The 22184-nt window shown below is 37.9% G+C and overlaps 1 protein-coding gene across 5 annotated transcripts in view; it reads left to right on the top strand.

Moving 5' to 3' along the window:
- Nucleotides 1-22184, top strand: part of LOC106518581 (MAM domain-containing glycosylphosphatidylinositol anchor protein 2) — a 284155-nt gene that overhangs the window by 169643 nt on the left and 92328 nt on the right. For all 5 annotated transcript variants that reach the window (XM_014009931.1, XM_014009933.1, XM_014009930.1 and 2 more), the window contains exons 7-8: nucleotides 6925-7016; nucleotides 9597-9834. In XM_014009931.1, coding sequence (XP_013865385.1) covers nucleotides 6925-7016; nucleotides 9597-9834 — 330 coding nt within the window. The remainder of the gene's footprint in view (nucleotides 1-6924; nucleotides 7017-9596; nucleotides 9835-22184) is intronic.

Genomic DNA, 22184 nt, shown 5'->3' with positions numbered 1-22184 from the left:
GTTTTGCAGGATTTCATGCAATACTTCTTGATCTCACTTTCAGATCATTTATTACAATAACACTCAGCTACTACCATATAAAATTTCAGTTCAATGTCTGTGACATTAACCATTATAAACGTTGTTGGACTTAACTATCGGCATTTGTTTTAGGATGACTGTAGAAGATAATCAGAATAATCAGGTGTGATGTACACCTGGCAATAATTTTACAAAAATACAAAAATGCATCTGTTTAAAATTTGAGCAAAGAAGTTGCACAATAAGTGGCTTGAATCAAGTTGTCTCCAAGACATGGTTACTTTCTGCAAGTTTCATTAAAATCAATATCATGGTTTATGAGGTAATCTGCTAACAGACAAACAAGGTTGACTTCAATAGTTAAGGACAAAGTTTTAAGCAAAAATCTCATACAATCTTCTCGCACTTGTATGAGTTGCAGATGAGTCAGCTGCTATCACACAACATTTTAGCTCAGTATGTAAAAGTGATGAAGGGAGCAATTTTTGCTAAGGTTAATTAGCTGTGGCGCCCRTCTTGAATTAAGTTGACCCTAAAAGTTAATTAGTTGTAGATGTTCATCCAATAAATTCTTTCAAAGATTTTTGTAATATTCATCTAGGCTCAGACTAACATGACAGACACATAAACAGATAGAAGCCTAAGCATTACTGTCTACWTTTTTGCTTTCAGCATGGGCTGATTATGAGAAGTTGCGGGCTGAAAGCAGCACTGGGGCCTTTGTTTTCTCCTCGAACCAAAGGGCAGACGTGTGTGAGTTGTTGTGATGTCACAAAGCTGCTGAGGCGTGGCGAACCCGTGGGTCCTAATGTGAGGAATATGGAGGGAAAATGAAGAGGAAAATGAAAGGTGTTTAGATGGTGGCACAAATATGCCAAAGTGAGTGAATGTGTTATATTTTAAACAATCCTGCTGCCTGGTCCCCTGGTCTGTGTATAACCTTGAGCTTATAGATAGCATTTTTATTTATTAAATTTTTTTAGAGACAACCATCTTTAGCTAAAACCCTCCATGAGTCTGAATGCAGATGCTCTCTGAGAGATGCACAGACAGCTGAGTGAAAAATGACACAGGCTGATGGGTGGAAATGACAGCAATGATTCAGGGTAAGAGTGCAGAGAGATTCCTCACTCAGGCAGGCTTAGTGAACAAGTGAGACAGGAAAAGAAATCCAAGCTTTCTGAATGCATGTTCACATAAGTGATAGCATTGTGTGTTTTATTACATGCTTACACACGTGTTCATCGTAGCTGGTAGTTCAAGGCTGTGTAAATGCTCCACTAAGAGGCTCTCCCGGAGGTGTTATTGTAATCCTGTCATGTGACAAGCTCTCTGCAGAAAAAGACCTCAACCAGGGCTTTTCTCTTTGTGTCTTTATCAGTGCTTTTTTATGTACAGGCCACCCATTATTCCCACAGGCTATTAAAGCTATGGAGAATTAAAAAGGCTTGCTTGCAGGCAAAAGCCTTTCAATTTACAGTAAAAAAAATGAGAAAACAGCAGCAACATACTAAGTATGGAAATGATCCAGAAGAATACCTTGAATATTCACTGCATTACGGTTGAACTGCGTGCAACCTCTCAAGCATAAGCAGGAAGTGGAGAGAAGAGAGAGGCTATGCAAACATGAACAAACAGAATCTCTATTTTCCTTTCTGATATTATGGTGAAGGCAAAAGTCCTTATAGTGGATGTTTTCCTGTAATGTGAGCTGCTACGGCTCAGTGATGGTGAGTTTGGATAATAAAAATGACAGTTTCTAAAAATAATCAATAATGCATGCAGAACTTGTTTGTGGTTTGGGCTACAAAATAATGATACTGACTTTACTTATCAAAATAATTTGTTTCCCAGAGGTTTTATTCATTTATTTATTCAGCACGATGGATCAGTGTTTAGCACCGATGCCTCACAGAAAGCAGGTCCGATTTGGACTTGGGGTCTTTCTGTGTGGAGTTTGCATGTTCTCCACGTGCTTGTGTGGGTTTTGTCCTGGTACTCCAGTTTCCCCTACAACACAAAATTATGTACAATAGGTTGCCTTCAGGCCCAAGCCACCCTTGCAAGAGAGAGCAGCAATCTCACTGGTATTTGTCTGGATAAATAACAATATTTTTTTAAATGCCACATCTGTGTTTTTATTTTGACTCCAATAATAATTAAAAAAAAACATCTATCTGTCCACACTTAAAGGCTGCATAGCCACTGACTTTGGTCTTGACTCGGTCCAGCCCCTAAAAGTCTTGGTCTCTGTCTCAGGTTAGGTGGTCTTGACTACAATGCTACCTTGGAACCTTTGTACACATAAAAGAAGAGGACATGAGCTGTGACAATGAAGAAAAAAACAGTTTTGGGGGAAAAACTAGTGCTGAGATATTTTCCTCTATCTGTTGCACAGTTACAGCACAAACATGTTCAGGTAGTACATGCTGTTAGTAAAATTTATCTTTAGAAATTCTAAACCTATATTGTTCAAACAAAAACACAGCTCTTGTGGGAAATTATTTATGACGCTTTGAAAATTGTGTAACTTGATTTACCTTCCGAGCAAATGGGAAAGTTCTGTTTTCCTAGCAGAGCCTTCATTAAAGATTCATGGGACTTACCATATCAGGACGGGTTAGGAGGAGCGTGACAGTGTGGCGACATTCGATAAAGTCCTACAACTCTGCACTGCCCACTTCATACACTCGCAAAAGTCCTTTCCCCTCAAAAAAATCTGCTTGTTTCAGAGAATTTGCAGTAAATAGTTGAACAGACCTTGGCTTTAGTCGCTGCAGCTGGCCAGCAATATTTACTACAACCAGAGGAAGTAATGCCCACTTATCTCTCTTGTACACAAGTGTAGTCGATTTGCAGGAATGCCTACTTCCTATTCATTATTTATGCCTAAATAAATGTAAGGGGAAAATTTTTGAATATGGAAAAAAACAGGAAGAGAACCTCTTGTGAAATATGCATGAGTGCACCACAGCTGTGTACGGAAATAAGGAAAAGCTGAGTCATTATAAAGAAAAGTAGGAAAACCAAATGGTGGTTATAAAGCTACATTCAGATGTCCCTGCTTTATTGTTAAAGTCCATGCAAAGTACAACATTAAAAACTAATTCTTAGCTTAAAAATTAAACTCTGGACTTCATCACAATTATATGTTTATTGTCTTCAACCTACTTTCTTTTTTATTAGATATCTACAAGCATTAAAATTTGTCAAAAGGTAGCTGCAGAAAGTTTTTATTGACTTTTAAGTTATGAAATTTAAATATAACTGAGCCACATGTTGTGATACTTATCATAACATCTAATTGTTTCACATGTTTTACCATGGATAATAAGTACAGCATGTTCTCACAAATTAACAAATCAGAACTTTCCTTTATCAGGTAAAACTGACAAAGAACATTGATGAACATATCATTGCCTTAAATAAAGAAGAGCTAAAACCTCTACTTAGTTCACCAAATAATTTAAGGCCAAATGTCTTTTTATTTTATCACCTTATTGAACATTTTCAACAATACTAAAAAGCAAATGTTGCAGAAAAAGCTCTACAATAAACACTTTTCAGTGCCAACATTCTTTTTATCAGAATAGAGACAATTTGATTGCTTTGCGACCTTTGCGACATACTTTATAAATAATTTAATTAGATATAACAATTGGAAAAAAACAAAATAAAATATTTTTTCATTTTTCTATGGAACTTTTTCAGAAACAAACATATGACCTTGCAGTTGAAGTAATACTGAATATGTTACCTGCTGTAGATATTCAGTGAACCCTTACATAATAGGAATTTACATAAAACTATTCTTATTTCAATGCACAAATGGTGGCAGCTGTAGCAGCTTGGGGCATTTGCAACAGGAAATTTTTATTTCTCTTTAAGTCCCAAATTGACAACATTGTAAAACTTCATAAAATCTGATTTATGTGACCTGCTAGTTGATGTTAATGACAGTGACAAACTTTCACTTGTCATTCAGGGTCTTGGTCCCTCTATTTGCCATATTTTATTTAAAGGATCCCCATTAGTCCCCACCATAGAGACTATTCTTCCTGGGATCCACAACAAAAAAAAAAAACATTAGAAAAACAAGACAATCTATACAACATAAAATCTCAACTGAAAAAGCAGAAAGCAGGACCGCAAATTATGACTACATAATACAAAAAAAAAACCACACTGCTCATAACTCAATTCAAATCATAATTAATCATTCAGTTAAATAAAGTTTCAGATCCTTTTTTAATCCATCATGATTATCAAAAAATTGTACACTGCAAAAAATGTCCACCTAACCAAGTTTTAAAATCTTATATCCAGCCAAAAAGTCTTTTTGATCTTGTTTTGAGACTGATTTACTAAACAAGAACTAATTGTGTAAGAATAATAACCTTGTTTTCAGAATGTGTAAGATTATTTGTCTTGTTAGCCTGAAAATTTGACTCAGATTAAGTCAAAATTTTCTGCCAATGGAGTAAGAACATTTTACTTGGTCATTTTCTTGAAATAAATGATTTGAATCAGTTTTTTTTTTCTTATTTCAAGAATCTTACCAAGTTAAATGTTCTTACTCCATTGGCAGAAATTTTGACTTAATTTGAGTCTAAATTTTAGGCTAACAAGACAAATAATCTTACACATTCTGAAAACAAGATTATTATTCTTACACAATCAGTTCTTGTTTAGTAAAACAGTCTCAAAACAAGATCAAAAAGACTTTATCTGGATATAAGATTTTAAAACTTGGTAAGATGGACCTTTTTTGCAGTGTATTTTACTGTAGATGGCAACATATTCCGTGTGGCTGTATAGATAACTATTTTTTAGCATTAGTTCTGGGCAGAGGTAGCTTGAAGGTAAGAGCAGAGATCAGGCTTGTATTAAACCCATGTCTGAGAAAAGACCAAAAGGTTTATGTAAAATCCAAGAATGCTGCTTTCATCCATGACAGGCCTTAACATTAGTTCTACAATTACAACACAATTCTAATGTAGCTTTATTTGGAACTGACTGCAGTTTAATCAGATTATTTTTTGAAGTGCAAGACCAAACAGCTGGACAGCAATCATCGTGACACAAAACTATCAGCTGTAATACCAATTTCTTTTATTCCAGGAGACATAAAATGGGCATTACATCTAGCCATGTGCTCATCGGTCCACTAAGAAAAGAAACTCTACTCCAAACTGAGGTTTAAAGATCTATCTACGACAGCTAAGATATTAATTGTTCATAACTTTTCCATAGAACCCCACTTCAAAATATCTGAACTGTTGCACTAAGTAGGCCCAGTTGTGTGAGTGATAAATGCCTAAAGTCGCATCAGAGCCTCTTAAGATGAGAAAACCCGTACTTGAGCCGGAGGAATGTAAAAAGAGCTAAATCCAAATGTTTATCCGCTGTCACCTGTGACAGCACAGCGTCTTACAAAGATGTCTTTAAATATGTGTGTGCGTGTGTGTGCATCTGCGTGTGAAGATAATACTTTATGAAGTGCATACCAGCTCTTCTTTGCTCGTCACTGAGACACAAAAGCCTTTCCAAACTGTCAAAATGTACAACTCTGCTTGAACGACAAGATGTACGACTCCATCTTGAAATATGTTTTTTTTTTTTTTTTGGCTGCTTGACATGCATAATGGTAGAAAATCAGTTGTGCCTTCCAGACATGGCATCCTAATGGCTTCCACTGTGGACTTTGTCTCGTTTCATTAACCTTACACTGTGTTTGTTGGCTTTAAGGAAATTGGTGTCAACATTGCAAACAGGGACAGTGACGCAGAGCTTAGTCAAAATGGGAAATAAATGTGGGTGGTTGGTAATACAATATATTTTGTATCTATAAAGGTCACATATATGTCCTACACTAATGACACATTTCTCATGCCAGTAGTATTGAATTATATACGGCACAGCTGATAAATGTTGCCCTGCAGTATGTGGGACACAGCAGTGAAAGTGCTGGGCTGTTCAGAGACTGTTGACATGATTGTAATTTTTGTATCTGACACGCATCAGAAATAGGATTCTCTGCCTGCCGACACTGATTTCAAACGTGAAGAGGAAAGATCATGTCATGGAGGCGTGTGTCACTCAGCTGTCCTTCAGCATGCAGCCTGGCATGCATCGCAATGTGTTTTGCTCATTCAATTTCCTGTGTTTAAATCTGACATGCAGGTTTTGTTTTGTTTTTTGTTTGTTTTTTTTCCTCCTCTGCCAAACCGAATATGATAATGTCACTCGAGAATTGCTAGACGAAAAGATTTCCATGGTGCCGTCAGCTTTTTCTTTTTTTTTTATTTATTTATTTTTTTATTTTTTTTGCTGAGGAGATGAATTGAATAGTAGATGCAATCTTTGGAACCAATACAGCATGCATTATAATGAAATCTTTAGCTTTTTTTATTCAGAGAAGCTGTGTTTGGAAAAAGGGAGTTTGCAAGCCAAATTGGATTAGAAATGGTGGATATCATATTAGGTGTTTTTTTTCTGACTTCACRCTCTGTGAGTGTGCAGCTTAGTGCTGCAGGACTCTTCAGCTATCAATATTACAAATGACAAAGGTTTGAGATTTAAAAGTGATGCATCAATTCATTTTATCAGAAAAGATTGGCGTTGCATAACAGAATAAAGGTTCTTATGTTGTTTAAACAATACAGCTGTGCATTTAACTTTTTATGACTGCTGCACAGATGAAGTACATCTGCTGGAGATGTATTACCGTGGTTTACAGTTTAAATGTGGACACTAAGAAAGATTTAACAAAAACTTTAATAAATGCTTTAGTTTACAAATCAATGTTACAAGAAGAAGCAAAACCTACAGTAAATGTACGGCTTGTAGAGTTAACACAATAGAATCTTTATTCTCAACAAATACTTGTTTTTTTCTTTTCAGCTTTGAAAAAAGGACGCTTCTGGATCACCCCTGACCCCTACCACAACGATGACAACATCCAGATTGGACGTGAAGTCAAGATTTCCTGTCAGGTATGACCTAATAAATGAAACTGGGAAAGCGGCAAACACATTTTTGCTTCTTGATATTCTTATTTATYTATCTGCACAGTAAAAATCGCTGTGTTAAAAGCAACTCAGTTTGTAATCCAGCTCTGGATCAAATTTGGACCAAGTCTAACCCTAGTTATTGTTTTTTTACTCAGCATTGGATTATCAGTTTGATACAAAACAATGGGTGAAATTTTGGATGAAAAATTTAGTTAAAATGTCTAATTTGTGAAAGCCGAACTAACTGTATTGTACAAATTTAAGTTAATAAAGCCATGCAAATTACCACTTTTCCTTACAAGTTTTTTTTATTGTCATACTTATTACATCCTTTAATTTAGAGCTACAGTCATGTCTAATTTGGTCAACTTCTAGCTTAATGTATTAATACAACAATATAAGGTTGGACCTGGCTACTTAGGCAAATTCTGTGCCAGGGATCGGCAACTTAAACATTGGAAGCAGAAGCACTTTTTGTTGACACTAGCAGAGGGCCACATGCTGTAGTGCTGCACATATGTTTAGTAAACCAACATACAGTACAGAAATTTAACATATTTCATGCTCAAATTTTGTATAACAGTTGTACTCTTGATTATTGAGTATAAATACAAAATGTTTGAAGCAAACAAAAATAAACACTTACTTTAGCAAGCTGAAATTTAACAAGTAAGTAAGTAAGTAAGTAAGTAAGTAAAGTTTTATTTATATAGCGCCTTTCACAGTAATAAATTCACAAGGTGCTGTACATTCAGGGAAGGTGGGGAGGGGACAGTTAACACCGGTCATGCAGCAAAACACAGTTGTGCTACCGTAACAACAAAACAACAGAAAAACTAAAAAAAAAACACAAGGGAAGCTGAGGAAAAAAGCAAAAACATCATATTATATCAACACTGTGACACACTATGGTGTTTATGAAAAAACAAACCTCTGCATAGGGCAGATTTATTAGCCAGAGGAGTAAGTGAGTTTAGGGAGCCCAGAGAATCTTGTCTCCTAAACCAGCGCAGCCATAGTTCAGAATATTGATGGGAACTGTTCATTCTGTGTGGCCCTCTGCCTGCTCAGGAAACCAGATTAGACGGGTGAGAGAGGAGGGGGGTAGCCTTATCGGCGTAATCCAGCCAGGAAGAATTTAGTCAACAGATCAAGGCCGTTGTAGGGGAGAGCCAGATTCTGTAATCAGTTGTTTTGGGAACAGAAAGAGAAAGGCAGATGAAAGCAATTTTCCTTCTGCTTTAGAGTTCTGCTGGTGCATCTCAAGGTGGCGAATCCAGTCAGGCAAATAATGTGGACAAATTCCGCTGAGCCGATCTATCAGCTTTCTCCAAGATCAATTCCATCTGGCCAGCAAAGTCCAGGGACCACAGCCGGCCCGCGACCCTCAATAGAATCACTTGCAGACCGAGTCCAGCTCGCTCAAGGCAAAATGTCCGAGTGCTAATAGAATACGGCCATCCATCAAAATGGTCAGTCATACAGGAAATGAAAAGCCACCAACGCTGTTTTGTAGAACACCAAGGGACCACCAGGCCAATCTGCAGAATCCAGTGATCGGAATCCAGACATATATCCAGAACAGAGAAGAACAGAGGTCCCACCTTTGACATGCCCTCCCATGGAAGAAGAAAAAACTTTGTTCCAAAAAAATTACTAAGAGACCAGCTAACCAAATCCATAAAAATAAAAATATGCATAATTTCTAGTTTCGGATGAAAAATGTAGAGAAGGCTCCAAGCAGCAAAGCAGGGAAGATAAGGAAGGGCAGGAGAGAAGGAATAAGCRTCTTACTCCTCCGAGAGCAGGAAAAAAATCATAACAACATAACAACATAAGATGCCTTGAGTGCAGACTSCTGTGTGGTTGTGGTTTTAGTAAAGATTCACTGTTTTTGTACTTATGACTTCACTAAACTTCTCATATTTAGCTTTGTGCAGCATGTCGTAGTGGAGACTTATGTTAAATCCTTCATGGCAGACAGCATCTCTAATCAGACTAAAGGTATAGATTTGTCTTAAAATTCTATGAACAATGCCTGACTCCCAAAAATATATATAAAAAAATTAAGTAAATCCTATTTTGCGGGGTGGGTGCTCTTTGGTGGGCCAGACTGATGTCACCCGTGGGCTGGATGTGGTCTGTGGGCTGCAAGCTGCCTATGTCTGGTCTTGGTTTCTATTGGGCTAAATTTACTCTAAAGGTTAAAGTTTTGTAAATGCTTCCATCTTGTTTTAGGTCTACAATTAGACACAATTGGTTAAAACATGATTAAAAACATAAATAAAAGTAGTTTCTAGCAGGAATCAAACTTGAATCTTTGGTATAACAAGTATTTTCACAGTCCACTACACCAAACAGCTACATACCTAATCAGAGAGTTGGTAGTCTTATTTCTATACTTACTCTACTTATTATATTCTATACTCGTACAAATATTCTCTCCCCGTTTTATCAGTTACAGAAAGGTCAAGGTATTTGTTTCACACAAACTCACAAGCATGCAGGTAAAAAAAACTGACTGTCAATAAAACCTAAATAACAGTGAGTTCTGTGTCATAGGTGGAGGCGACACCTCCAGAGGAGCTGATATTTAGCTGGTTGAAGAACGGCCGTGCCCTGCGGAGCTCGGAACGTATGGTCATCACTCAGACGGACCCCGACATCTCACCGGGGACCACCAACCTGGACATCATTGACCTCAAGTTTACCGACTTTGGCACATACACCTGCGTGGCGGCACTGAAGGGTGGAGGCATTCCTGAGATCAGCATTGACGTCAACATCTCTTCCACAACTGGTGAGCCTCACCCCCCTTTGTGCCAGGGGCTCATCTCAACACCCCCCATCATTCTATGTGGCACATTCACACGCAGAGTCCTCAGTCCTCTGTCATACATTAACAACCCTAATAATTGAAAGAGATTGTTTTATCTTTATGTTGTAGATTTTGTCAGTTTTGTCAGTTGTAATATAATGATCTAAACTAAGAGAAGTTCAGTATTTGAAAGTTGAGCTAGAAATGTACCTTTTCTTTTAATGAGCCGCTGCAGCTGACAGGCATGAAAATTAAACTTAGCATTGATTTGTCTGAGCTAGACAATAAAAGCTTTGTAACTTTCAMCTAGGAACACACTTAAAACATTTTTTAAACAAGTGTTGCTACAGGGGGGGTGTCTCCGTAATACATGGGGGAGTTTCTTGGCTGTGTGGGCGGAGTTTGGTAGAACCATGATTGGTCACACTGATTTGTCTTGTGGGGCAAGTTAAAAGATGAAGTAATGTGAATAGTAAAATTATTGTAAACATGTAAGTACAACTGACTGTGTATTTATAGTTTAAAACAGAAGGTCTCACACGTAAACACAATTTATTGACTTCACATTTGGTGCTGCTAGCACCTTCACGTCTGGAGTTGACTAAAAAATTATTTATATTAAATTTATAGGCACTTATTGGCTGTTTTAACCAAAAATAATCAATACAACTGATTATGTCTTTCCATAATCCTCCCACAAAAGTCAAACAGACCAATTGAGCAACAGCTAAAGAGGAAATTGTGGATAAAAGAGGAAAGGTCACATAACAAGTTTGGCAATATTATTTAGCCCTTTCTCTCCCGGTCCTAATTTCAAATAGAAAAGCAAACAAAACATAAATCAATCAATCACTCAATAATTATCAAATTGACTGATAAAAAATGCTTATATCGTTATACATTTGTTATCCATATTTCCCAGCTGTAGAACTAAACAAATAGATTCAGGTAACATTTAACACTAATTCTTGTTTAATTAATCAGACACTAAAAATCTGTCATCTTACCATCATGTTAATTACACAGAACATCATTCTTCTTTGTTGTCACAGATCTAAGTCTCTGTGATTTCAGCCACAGTATAAAACGCTACTAATCTTTAAAGAAAAGTTGTTTTTTTCTTATCATTTTCTGCTGCTCAATTATAAATCAGTCATCTCAAAAGTCAGCAAGGCATAGGCGCTTCAGTGACAGAAGTAGTAGCTTGATGACAACCAAAGTAAAAAAATAAAAAAATCTGTCAAACTTTTTTCTATCTTGTTAAATTTTAATCAACACCTTTACCTGTCAGATTTTATCCACCTCGAGAGGTCTATAACTTTAAATAGCCTAACCTTTGGCTAGACTTTTCTTGAGCACATTTAGTCAATTTAAAAATAATACCAACGAAATGAGAACAGGCTTTGCAACAGTATTACAATTCTGTGTTAGGAACTGGGAACTGGGTATAAAATGGGAGAGGAATGATCCTCCTTACCTTTCAGTTCTAACATGGGGTCAATCAGTTACGTGTTTTTGTCACAGTTTACTGCATTGATTAGAGCTACCATGACTGAGAATTTCCAGCTTTTTACCTCCCAGATTCCCAGATTACCCATTTGGGGATTCCCGTATATGTTGTGGTTCTGCCAGCACTGTAGATATCTGTTTCTGCTTTGAGTTTACTGCCATGTGCTCGGTACTGATAAGTAACTTTTGGGTTGTGTGATGCAACTTGGTGTTCATAGGGCGCTACCTTGTATGCAGACTCGCACGGCGAAGCTCAATTACTGCTACCTTTATTCACGGTTTTGATTTTCTTTTGCACACATACACGCACCTCTCTGCCACTCAGAGAGTGAACATGAAAGCAGAACGTCGACCTTGGGTGCATAATTACTGTTAGATAATCCTTTGATAATCCCTGTGCTCTAAAACAGTGGGATCAATCGCATCTGCCAAGATTGTTTCCTCATTATCTTTTAAGTAGTGCAGTTTTTTTTCTTCTTCTTTTTTTGAGCGCCTGAGTGATGCCAATGCATTAACACAGATCCTTTAATGTGCCGAAATAATTAAATAAAACATATTGCCGTCTGACTGAGGAAATAACAGAGGAAATGACTGACTCTATTGTGAATGCGCAAAATGAAAGGTTTCCTTTAGGCTTAGATTTGATTGCTTCTTAAGCTTTCAGTGTTCCCGTTCGAATGTGGGGGCGATGAAATAGCATGAAAGCCTTGTGTTGGCATAGGGATGCTCTTGTCATCCAGAATAATAAACTGAATTTTGTTTCTTCTTGTTACAATTCCTGCTGTTTTACCTGGTTGCGGGTGGGCTGTGTGCCGGAGATTGCCTGTTTCTTTCAGTCAGATTGATGCCATGAATCACTGAAGTGTCTTTGCTGAGCAGTGCTTGGTAGCTGCTGTGTGCTAAGAGCACCTCGTGCCTCTGCATCTTGGGAAATAGCTCAAAGCTCCCTAACGTTTACCATATTGGCTTCAGTTTTAGATTCCACCGCAGCATTTTTGCCACAAACCAGACCGATTCTCACCCCGTGCAAAAGAAAATACCTATGATCTGCTTTTCCTTTCAGCTTATTTTAAAACAGACTTTTTGACTTTTTCTTTTTTGTAAAACAGCGCTAATATTTACTGTTGTGGCACACTCATTAAATAAGCAGATTTCTTTTTTTTTCCTCTCTCTCTCTGAAAAAGGCTTCCAGAGATTGTGAGGCTATTAAATATTTATGAATGTGGTCAGGAAACGAGGACATAGACCTCCCCTTTGGAAGTTGTTGAGATCAAAGACCACAAGACACAAGAATTGCAGAAAGAAAAAAAGAGTTGCAAGCATTATTGTACAACATCCCTTACGCCTCCAACAGCAAGCAGAGACCTCATTAGCATGTGTATTAAATGTGCATCAAGTGGATTGGGTTACTGTTTGATGCTGGGATTTCTGTCACTCTCATGCTTTGACTTTGAAATGTTGTAATTTTGAAATGTTATAATTTTTAAAATGTTATATTTGGACTGGAACTATTTGTTGGACAATTTAGAGTTTGATAAAGTGCAGAGTTTATTAGGGATAAATCGTTTTTCAACACTTTGCTGATAAGCTGATAGCCACTTATTGCACTCTCTTTATCATTATTACTGTGACAGTGGAGTCTATTGGTTCTATAAACTGTTATGGAGAGATAATTCACTTTGATAGATTTTAGATTGAACAAATGAGTATTGGTTTTCCCCACTCGGATRCAGAATTACAGAATTTGTAAAAGTCATCCTTTTTTGGTACAGGGAAATCCTTCTTTGATGAGTTTCTTCAATTAACATCCAACTCACAGTTGAAATTCTGCCACCATCCTGTGTTTCTGCCACTCTTAAAAATAGCTGCTGTTAAATAATTAGTCAAATCAATTAACTGCTTAACTGATTAGAAAATGAGTTGGGTTAATAAATACAATGTAAAACCTTTTTTTGATGCTAATTTATGCTGTTTGACTTGTTTYAGTAAGCCACCCATGGCTGTTTAGTCTCCTTTCAGTTATGTTGGCTGTTTGACTCAAGTTGCAAACTTCTAGGTAACTATGCCACATGTGACTGTAACAAGGTTAACATGACCTGCCAGCTGTTCTGTGATGGATTCAGCAAAACCTTCACTGACCCTGATAAATAGGCTGAACTCTGTGAGCTCTGTTTCCTGACTCACCCACATGGTGTAAAAATGAGACACACGAACCAGATGTGCTACAGCTAGCTGCTGTTGCAGTTGCCGATATTTATGCTTGCACACAACATCAGAAGTCTATGTAAAACTGATGCAAGTGTAAAGTTTTTTTAAAAAATATGCGGGGTGGGGGGGGNGTCTTATATACCACCATGAACTTTTCCAAATGGATGTTTCAGAAAGATAGAAATCCACTCAGACCAGCCTTTGCTTATCTGGTCACAATTAAAATCTTACTTCTCCAAACCGAGGTCTTCCAAAAACCCATGTGCAACAGGTAAGATATTTATTTTGTAACCTTTCACCTAAAAGATCTGAAATGTTGCCTTAAATCTAACATCATTGCAGCTGTAATACTGACATCCTCTTCCATCGATAACCATTTTAAAAACTGTTCCATTTTATATAATTTAGATGTTATTACACAACGTAATCCATCCAGTGCATGAACACAATAATAATATATACAGATACTGAGAAAGCAGACAGCTTTTTATTTATGAACTGCAAAAGGTTGCTCTATAATGCCAACTCAGGCAATCTCCAGACTGACCGAATTGGATTGTTTAAAAAAATGTAAGCTGCAGAAATCTGTTTCTCTTTTGTTTTGGAAGACCAAGCTAAAAGTATTTTATTTTTTTAAAATGTCTCATTAAAAACAGATCATAAGTTTAGTTGAAGTCCCCACCAAATGGTCACCAGCCAAAGAGWTACATTTATGTGGAAAGATGAAAAGTGGGTTAGCTCATGAAGGTTTTTTTTGTCCCTCATCATTTTGTTCTTATGTTGACAATGAGAAAAGTTTAAAATTACCCCCAATCTCTTTCAGCCTCCTGTGCTCATCTTTAACAYGGAAGCAATTTGGTAAAATTGTACTACTAGAAAAAGGATTTAGTAAATGGTATTTGTCACACTTGACATTTGTAATGTGCTATGACTTGTAAATCCCAATTACATTATATTAATGGTTCACTCCATCAGTAATTCCAAAACAATGAAAATGTACAAAGCTAAAATTTGTATGTTTKAGTTTCAAAGTTATGTTTTAGATGAATCAAACAGCACAGATCCCTGCAAATCAACCAAGAAACACCCTGAAACAAGCCTTGTGAGGTGAGAACTGGGATGAAAGAGCTTAACAGCTGTCCCACAGCTGGGATGCTGTCTTGAAAAATTGGTTGTATGGCAACAGTGGATGGCAGCTACGCCATCTTCTCTGTGATGTACAACTCTTTGGCAGCATCTGTCTACATAACAACCAGGATGTTTTCAAGGTCGGCTGCAGGTAATGGAACTGTCAGTGCAGAAAAGTTGCTGAAAATTCTGTAAACATACTGCTGCATGTTTTAAGGGAAATCAAAAGATAGTTTATGAAACATTATTAAGGTGATACATATTCTGTACAGTAGCCTACCTGACTGACTGGCTGGGATRTGTAGATTAATTAATACCTATTGACACACAAACTGTGTTTATAAAAAGTGAACTTATTCTTCARTTTMATTTTCTTGTTGTCGCCTAAAGTTTAGGTAGAAAACTGCAGCTGATGAGGATCATCTAATGTTCCTGATGTAAAATATGCAGTTTGAATATTTTGTGGACTGAACATGACTGACCAGCATGCAATTATGTGTGCACTCTTCAGATATGCCACTTACACTAACTTGTCATTTTCTTTAGATAATTTGATTTCTTCTGTTTTCAAATTCTTACCATTGTTCACAGGGGTGTAAGAAAATGTTGATACACTGAAATGTTGTGATATTTCATTTCCCAATACTGTACTGATTCTTTAAGCACTGTATCACTTTTTAATTAAGGCGTAAAATATAAGCTTTCWTGCCAGYAGTTTATTCTTGCTGTAATTTAGCCTCCCACCACTAGTTGGCAGCAGTTAATCCGCCATTTGTCTTCTCCACTCCTAAAGATCCWGRGRGTATAATGCTAGCTCAAACATMAGCATTGTGAATAAACATTGGCTCTACCTACTGATGGCTAMATCTTAGTGGACTTCAAAACTGAGGTAGCGTTTACAACTCTCCCGTATTTTAAGCCAAATTGAAGTGTCCCATAGGGGACACTCTCCTAACTGCAGTCTGCAAGCAGAACTGTCACATTATGGCAGGCAGGTAGGCATTTATCAAGTGCCTCGAGCTGAAGGGCTTCTTCTTGGGCGGTACTGAAGTGGTCAAATGCAACAACCATATAAAACACTAAGTTGTGTTTGTGTTACCCCCCATAAGTGAAAAGAACTCTGTAACAATAATTCAGACTTCATTGTTATTTAATCCATTTACTGAACCTTAGGAAAATAAATAGGGCATTGTTAGAGTAGTGGGTAACCATATTTTTCTAATAAATTATTATTATAAATCTAAAGGCTGCCACAAATATATTATCAAACTATTTAATGGCACATTCGGCCTAACCATTGAAAGCATGGATGAAATAAGAAATATGAAACATATTATACTTATAAAACAGACTTAGTTTTTTAATTAGTATTTTTAGAGAAAAATTGACAAAATATTGCAATATATCGTCTTGCTTACAGTCACTATCAGCTGCGGAGAGAAGATGTTCTAGAAGGAGATAAGTGTCTGTGGAAGAAGAGGAGCAGGAAAGGAAGGACAAGGAGGAGGCACACTTCTTTCATTACAACCTGCCYTAATGAATTTGAAGCAAAGTTTTTGAAGAAGTGTTCTAAACGTCTGTATCCATGCAAAATGGGAGAAAATCCATGGAATTTACAGAAAATTTGTACAACTTGACATGTATGCGTCAGCCTTTACTTTGAGCACTGATTGACTGATTTTTAAACCAGGAGTTTTAAAAAGTACTGAAATTGTGACACAAGGTCTGTTTGTGAAAAGTCATAATTTAATGATATAATAATTGTTAACATTTTTTTTTGTAAAATTAAGTTTTGAGATTGACATCTCACCTCAAATCTCATCTTTCCACAACCACAACATGTCAAAGTGATACCGTGTGCATGATCACGTGATGCAGCAGCACAGCTTGAGTTGTTTGACAGAACTTGCTTGCAGGCTCACCCTATTAAATGCATAGCATCATTCTTTTGCTTCTTCATTCAGTATTGGATCAAATAGCCTTTTTTAGTCAAAACTCATATTATCATGGCACCATGATAATAATAATCAAATCCTCTCAGTTTTTGCTGCTGATATATTTTTTAATGTATTGTGCACAGTTATGTAACATCCACATAGAATAAAGTTGCACAACCCATGTACCTGCCTGCAGCTTCAGCTGCACCACCTGCAGTTATTGAGGTCACCATCTGGGAGAGAAACTTGAATGAAAAAAGAAACGCTCCCRCCCTCTTTTGTTAACAACTGTTGGCCCCTCTTGAGCAGTGTACATAAACTTTGTTCCTTCAAGTGGACCTGCTGTTTGCTACTTGACAAAAGAATGGAGTTTGCAGTGCTTGAGGTGATCCTTTCATTTTCAACAGGGCATTTTCTGTTACTGTGCCTAGTTGGGTGCGTGTCAAATCGGAAAAAAGAAACGCAGAAGAGCAGCATTACAGACGACTGTAGCAACAAATCAAGATGCAACCCATGAGAGCTTTGCTATGAAAGCCCTGCTGCTCTGCAATCTGAGCCACATAAATTCATAAGGCGCTTGAGAGAATGATTGCAAGACAAGTTCTGAAATCTCCGGAGAAAGGCAAAGAGCTCTGGAAACACACATGCACAATAATGGGTCATTGTGGTCAGCAGTGTGGTGCTGCAGTCTTACAGCRTACTAAGCCAACTGTAGCACATCTGTGGATATTTATTACACTCCAGCAGCTCAGGGTGTATATCTCTCTGTCTCTCTCACACACAAACACACAGATTTCCACAAACATGCCCACAGTGAACCCACAGGGACTCCTCACGCTGTCCCCAGAGGTCCGGGTCTCCGAGGGACAGCGAGTCCTGTCACGTTGCGACCAACTCGTTGGCTTCAATCCTGCACGTACAGGCACACACTCTGCAGGGCTTGCAGTTGTTGAGAACGCCACGTTGCCATGGTGACGGGGAGTGATGTCACAGTGCTTCCTTGAAAAAAAGGGGCAGTGGGAATGTTGATTCTCAAAGACGGTTGTGCGCACCACTCTGAATGCCGTTGCTGTAAAAAGAAAAGGAAATGCAAATTGCCTGATATTTCCTTGTATTGCAGTTGCCTGGTGAAAAGCTTCAGCTGTCAGCCTTTGGTACGCTTGAAGAATAATTTTAGCTGAGGCTCTAGAAGTGTGTGGCAATACCTGGGCTAGACTCGGCGAGTGTGGACTAAAATACGCAGCCCTTTTTTTAACAACTACATCAGGAAGCATTTCATTGGGGATCTCAGGCATAGATCACAGCGTGTTCTCACCCGTGGGCGAGAAGAGGAACTCTCTCATAAGCACACGCAGAGACATAAAAACCCTATAGATGCACACTGTGGACGCACCGAGTGAACGTGCCCTGCAGGCATCACTGACATTTGGAGGGCTTCAGCACAAAGAGAGCACGGTGAAGACCGACAGCAGGCTCYCTGCCACCCCAAACGTCTCAGTGGTCAGCCTCACACGTACAGCAATGATACAGCGGGAGAAAGGCTAAAATACAGGGAAGGATGAGCAAGTGTCTGTTTGCGTTTCTGTGATGGCGAGGTGGGAGACGGTGGSAGCTCAAAGCCATTATTTGTGTTTTCAAATCCAGTCGACAGACAACTGTAATCGTCTGTCTAATCTGGGCCGTGGAGAGGCCAGCCTAGTGAATACACCTCTCCTCACACACTAATGGTTTATTGCTGCTCCTTTCCTGTTGCTCTGCTGCTGCTTGGACCTGAGGAAATGTAAAAATGTGGAGGAAACTGAAAGTGAAAAAACAAAACCAACACTTAAAGGGCCAATATWATGTGTTTCTCAGGCATATATTTAAATACTATACCATAATAAAGTATATATGTCACCTTTAGCTGTTATTAAAATAAAAATAGAAAATAAACTTATCTTCTCATCACTTCCTCTTCTAAATGCCTTGAAATTGGCCTCTGTCTCTTTAGGAACCACCTTCTGCTTCTGTCCCATCCTGTTCAGTCTGGGGGTGGGGGGTGGGGGGTTCAGTGCTCGCGGGGGTGCTACCATGATGCAGTTTACTTGGCATCTGAAAATACATTTCCTCAAAGGTTTTTTTTTTAATCTGGAAAGAGCTTCACTGAGTGAGATGAGAACTAATGTTGAGAGCTCAGCAGAGAAGTTTCACTTTCACTTTCACCTGAGAGCCTGTGGGAGTCATGGGCAGGGTGTGTGGGTGGGGGGTGGGGGGGTGCTCCGCCATGAGGACGTTCGGCTTAAAGACACGTCCCAGGGGCGTTTCTGGTCCCCAAAGGTGATTCTGGTCCCCACCTGTCGTTTTGCTCCTCAGCATGACTTCCTAAAAACACTGCAGGATTTCTCAAACATGCATGAATGAGTCAAAGCAAGGCTTTGCGCATGTTTTTTTATGAGAGTATAACATTATAACATGATATAAAACTCAAAAACATTGATTTTACGATATTGCCCCTTTAACACCTGACTGCTACTATCAAGACACTGTGTGAATGTAAAAACCATCCGCTGTCATGGTGGTTATGGCTTCATTTGCTTCTTCTTTTCCATGTCGAACTATTTACCATAGTTTAAAGATGGACAGAAAAGTAACTTAATCTTTTTCATTGCAATGAAAAACAATGATCAACAATGACATAAACAGACTGACATAAACAGACATAAACAGACTAAGAAGTGAAACAGAGCTAAATAGACACAGACATATAATGTATTATGGTAAATATATCAGGGCTATTCAGTTGGCGGCCCACATCTAGCCTATGAGTGACTCCTGTCTAGGCTGCCAATAATAAGCCCCACCTTTTTTATTTTATTCATAAACTTAATTTAATATAAAAAATAAGTTTTAAATCAATTGTACATAGGGGCAGCTGTGGCTGACAAGTTAGTGAGAGTTGTCCTGTAATCGGTGGGTTCCCAGCTCAATTCCCTGTTCCATCCACCTCAGTCGTTGTGTCCTTGGGCAAGACAATTCACCCCCCTAGCCTGCTGGTGGCGATCAGGGGTGGTGCTGGTGCATGRCAGCCCCGCCTCTGTCAGTGGGCCCCACMGCAGCTGTGGCTACAATGTAGCTTACAGTCATCAGTGTGTGAATGGGTGTAGGAACGARTAATGCATGACATTTTTAAAAATGTCTGAGTTTCTAGAAAAGCACTATCTGAGACTATTGTGTTAGTATATTTTAAATTTAGGATTCAATGCATCAAAATACATTTCAAAGGTAAAATATAATAAAACTTGTAATTTTACATGATGCAGTGTTTCCCTTACCATTGTTGGACAGCCTCACCCCTGCAGGTATACTGTATGGCCATTGGCTTTGAGTAACTRTGACCCCCTAACCAATGAAAACCCCTCATTTAGACTAACATACAGCATTTTAGCACTTACCATTTCTCATCAAGTTTGAGCTGCAATTTAACAATGCCAAGWAATGGCTAATGTTGTGTCGGACTTTATGAATAGAGTATGTTCATGCTTGTTCTGACTTTAATCATTCTATCTACTGATAAACAGCATGTCGTGAAAACCTAGGTCATTAAAGTATGTCATGAATTACTGGCTCAAACCTAAAAGAATTATTTCCATCACAACATAATTTCTGAAGTATTTCCTGCATGTCTCGTGTTTTTTTTCTACTGTTAAAATAGACGTATTATGTTTTTAAATCATTTTTCATGTTTACATCATTCTGTTGGGGTCTATATAAAGTGGAACTGGTCTGAATTACTCTATTGTAACTCCACAAGCCCCTCTTTCACCCCTTTGCTGAGATGTGTCTCAGATCAACTCGTTTTGATGCTGTTTCTTTAAATCCAAACGAGCTGCTACACCACCACCACCCTCCAGCTTCGAGAGCAGTCCATTCCAGTTTAATGGAGGGGTTTATGACTATATAGCAGCACAGAATCTTTTTATTTACAAATTCATTAAAAGATGTCAACAAGGGTAGACTTGTCCAACCAGCCTAATACGTTGGAGCGGGAGTCTGACCCAGAGCCAGAGGAGAATAAAGATGACCAAATTAGAGGTGGTAAGTCCAGACCTTATTTAGAACTTCTGTCGCAAATTCTGTGATGTAATATTGCAGAAAACATCATAGAAATTAGAGAAATGCAGAGACTGCAGGTACACAACAAAAATATATTTAATGACTAAAAACTGGATTTTGCATATTTCCCCTTTAAAAAAGTGTTTTGATTTTCTGCAAAAAAATGGTCACATGGAAAAAAAGTTTAAATCTTCCTCTTTTTAAAATGATTTAACAGAAATAGCCAATTATTACTTCAAGTAACCAAGTGATTTTTTTAAAATCATTGTTATTTTTGACTGAGTAGGCATTTAGGTGCAGTTATAAAATTTAGACATACTTTGTTGCATGCTAAAATCCTTTTGGTCAGAAATGTCTGCAGGATTCGTGCCTCTTACCCTAAACAAAAAAATGACCAAAAATAAATAAATATTTATTTTTATCTATCCTCTGGTATATTTTCTGGAGATTGCTTGTGGTTTCATCACCGAGAAACTTCACCGTGGCTTGATTCCAGTCCAGCTGCAGCATTGTTTGGACAGAATGACGGTGATTCAAAAATCATCAGGGAAGCACAACAGGGTTTCATCATTGCTGAGGAGATTATCAGCCCRTGAAAAGCTGGCTGTAAACTATTTTGGGGAGCAGTGCGACAAAATAGTTTTGGAGTCGGCTGATGGTTTGGATTCGCACACAAACGCACGCACGCACAAAACAAACACATAAATGCACAAATGCATGTACACAGCACTCTAGGAGCTGGTGCAATTTGCCAGGTTTACTAATTAAACAAATTTAGTTGGCCGGCGTGCTTGATGAGAAACCAAAGTGCCTGATCCAACCTGCTGGATTTCCTGCTTTCCAAACTCGGAACAGATGAACGTACACATSCACACAGAAACACACCGCAACCCAGAAAAAGTCTTCAATACTTAGAAATTTAACTACTTTTTCTTCTACATAAACTTATTTTTATTATCACCCATCACTACTTCTCAGCTTGCCTCTATATCCACTTTTAAAAGGATTTTGTTGTAAATTTAGTTTTGCTTTTTTACACCAGATTGGGAAAAAGTACATTCAAGGTGCAAGCAAGTGATGGTAATGGTGCTGGTKTGAATATTAAAGTGGTGAAAAATGCTCAAATCATGTTGAAATGTGCTTTTTTATGAGAGTGTGGCGTTAAGATGAATATCGAGATCAAATTGTGACAACAAAGCTAAAAAGGCTGTTGATTGTAATGACAGTGCTGATTCTGCAGTTGATGGTATTGCAGTAGTAAGAGGGTAGCTCTTTTGCTGAAATATATATATATCTTTTTTTCTAAAAACAATCTCTTCTCTGAACTTTTATGTTCTGATTAATCCAGGAATAACCTGGCAGAAATGACTTATCAGAAAACTTAAAACAGCAGGAATTTTAGCAAGGCTTCAAGTTCAATGAAATTATATGTAAATACCAAAGTCCTCTTCACACTTG

This window comes from Austrofundulus limnaeus, unplaced genomic scaffold (genome assembly GCF_001266775.1).
Source record: "Austrofundulus limnaeus strain Quisiro unplaced genomic scaffold, Austrofundulus_limnaeus-1.0 Scaffold63, whole genome shotgun sequence".
Classification (NCBI taxonomy): domain Eukaryota; kingdom Metazoa; phylum Chordata; class Actinopteri; order Cyprinodontiformes; family Rivulidae; genus Austrofundulus; species Austrofundulus limnaeus.
The sequence above is the reverse complement of the archived record's forward strand: the minus strand, read 5'-3'. Positions and strand labels throughout refer to the sequence as shown.